At 44.0% G+C, this 2870-nt stretch overlaps 1 protein-coding gene across 1 annotated transcript in view; it reads right to left on the bottom strand.

The window, feature by feature from the left end:
* Positions 1-2140: 2140 nt before the first annotated feature.
* Positions 2141-2870, bottom strand: part of LOC108572809 (tyrosine-protein phosphatase 99A-like) — a 21771-nt gene continuing 21041 nt past the window's right edge. The window contains 1 exon segment of the mRNA XM_017935118.1: positions 2141-2788. Coding sequence (XP_017790607.1) covers positions 2316-2788 — 473 coding nt within the window. The 3' untranslated portion in view covers positions 2141-2315.

Here is a 2870-nt window from a genome sequence, read left to right as displayed (position 1 = left end):
TCGAAGGTGTCGCGGTGTCACACAGGCAGTTTTCGTTTACCGTATCACGTTAAATCTTATGTTCGACTTAGCGTACGTATTACAAGTGTATAATAAGAAGTCGTTAAGGTGAGAGAACAGTCTTCGTTTGGTTATAGTAGATTCGATGGAAATAAAAGATCGCGCGGCAAAAGAAAAAGAACTTCGCGGCACGAAAGAATCGGTACAACAGTATCGAATTGTATATTTTTTTCCATTTTTTTCTTCTATATTTTTCTGTTATACGTATCACAATGAAAGAGTCTCGTTTAATTGTACGACTTTAGACAGCTTTATTCTATAAAATTGCTCGTTCATGGTCGATACACACCGATCAATGTCAACAATCGATTGATAATCGATTGGAAATGAATTTTCGTTAATAATTATCGAACGTATCGGATTGTCGTCGCTGTAGCTTGTTTACTTCCGTTACCATGGTAACGCTGGAAATATGAACTACCGCGATGTTGTCTTACGATAAAAAAGAGAACGAATGTTTAACACGTGGTTGTACTCGTAGAACGTCACTTTTCCGCGGTTTTCCCTTAATTCAAATCTTACACGTTAGAGAAATTGGATTACGATATCGATTAATTAGAGACCTGGGGGACAGCAGACAGATCATGCACGCTCGCATTCTCTCCCTCTCTTTCTCTGCCAGGCATGACACGTTCGCAAAACAGGTTTGCTGCACGCTTGCCTATCGTTCAGCTATTTTTCTTTTTTTCCATCGAATGAAATTTTTCAGCAATCGTGTTTTTGTGTGTGACTCGCCACGGTTTTCTTACCATTCACCACCGATCACGATTCGAATCGTTTCAAAGCGTCCACGCGACTTTGATCCATGTTAGATTATTCCTCGCTCGGTTTCAATTGTTCCTTTTTCCCCTTCGATAAACACTTCGATTATTCGACATAACCTCGACAGAGTCGAATAGAGACGCACGCGACGTGTTTACGAACAACGCTTTCGATCCTCAATTCCTTGTGACATTGCATATTCGCTGCGGTGGATAGAGGAAAGAGGAGAGAAGTTACGTTCGAACGAAGCTTTCACGCTGTGAAAAACACACGTCGAGTTTAATCGGAATGGTCTTTCAGGCGAGTCGAGAAACGATGGTAAATAGACGTGTTCTATTGATAGATCGCAAACATGGCGGGCGACAGCGCGAATTCGATTGGTCGGTCCCCGGCTGAACGATAAAACCGTAGAAAGGGACTTAAAACGAAACGAGAGCGAATATAAACGATTCTTTGGTAAAGAAGTGGTCGTCGAATGATCCAACTTATGTAAACGTATTACACAGTACGTGTATCTATACGTGTGTGTATGCGTGTGTGTGTGCGTGCTGTGTAAAAGTGGTACGTGAGGTGAATGTGTACGCGGGTATGAGTGAGGTTATGTAAGTGTGCACGTATGTGTGTTAATGTGTCTATATACAAAAACGAGAAGTGTACACTTACACGATGAACAACGTGAAACGAAGGTCCAGAAGTGGCGTGCGTTAGCAAGTGGTTTTTGGCACCCAGCAACACCGGAAACGGGACCCCCAATTTTCCTTCTTTTTTTTTTTTTCGTTTTTTCACTATACCACGTGTACGCGTACCCTCGTTAATTCGTCGTACCTAGAAGCGTACGCATACACGTGCGCAAACTAACGGTGATTCGTTTATTTACACTAAAGGGTGCTTGAGTATCCACTTTAGGCTGATCCTAGGATCGAGTCGCCGTTCTTCCGTTTTGTGCGAAGACGTGTCCAATCTGGAACTCCTTGCGCTTGTGGCCTGCGTGCAGGGATCAGAGAAACAAAAAAGAAAGATACGTCTTATAAACACACTCGTCGCTCTAGTGACTACCTAACTCTTCTACCACTCGACGGTGTATACATATATTAGCAGGTTCTCAAGCTAAAGTCACTCGGACCTTGACCCACAAAAGTGGCACTTGAAACGTTTACCTATCTCGCTAACAAAAGTCTACAGCTTATGTTAAGTTAGGTCCTAAGTAATATACTACGTAAACTGTTTTCTTTTTAGAACAACGTTCTAGGCGGCTAATACGATTGTTTGCGAAGCTTGGAAGTGTTCCACGTGAATCTAGGTTATGTTCGTCGGGCAGAGTGAGAAATATTTAGGTAAAGCTATTCTCGCGAAAGAAAGGGGGACAACCGAATACGTCTAATGTGTGAAATTACTTACAGAATCAGGATTACACTTCGGGCAGTGAGGAACTCGATCGGTTACAGCGGCTCGGACCGGCTCGAGGAAACACTGCAACCGAAGATCGGCAGGCATCATTGAGGCAACATCTTGCAGCTGGTCTCCATACCTTCTGGTGGCACACGCATGCTGCCGTTCGTCACATAACCGTTCGCGTCAACGATCACAGAGACGCTGCCCGGATGATTGTGATAGCTCACGTTTCGATGGGTCATAACGATGTTCTTCTCATGCTCGTTCGCTGTGTGGCTGAACATGCAACTTTCGCTGCTTCTGCTGCTGCATGGCTCCATCGAATGGTCCACTCGAATCGGGATAGAGTAATCAGACATGGAGTTCACCTCCACTGTTGCGTATTCGCGAATCATCGTTGGTTTAGGTGAATAGTCAATCTGCATGTGTTGCATCGACGAGGTGGCAACGTCAGCTGGGTCCGTTATCGTGGACACATGGCCATTGGCCATTGAATAGAGATCTGGCTCTTCGTGACCTTTCGACGACTGCATGCTTTCCAGACATTGGTACAGCAACGCGTAGTCCTCCTTTTAAAGAGAAAATTAGCTCTTGCTGAAGATAGTGTACAGAGAAATCTTTGCGAAGAAGAAAATTATTGGTTAACGTAGATGGCA

Source organism: Habropoda laboriosa, unplaced genomic scaffold, assembly GCF_001263275.1.
Source record: "Habropoda laboriosa isolate 0110345459 unplaced genomic scaffold, ASM126327v1 scaffold22, whole genome shotgun sequence".
Classification (NCBI taxonomy): Eukaryota; Metazoa; Arthropoda; class Insecta; order Hymenoptera; family Apidae; genus Habropoda; species Habropoda laboriosa.
This window is presented reverse-complemented; position numbering and strand designations above follow the sequence as displayed.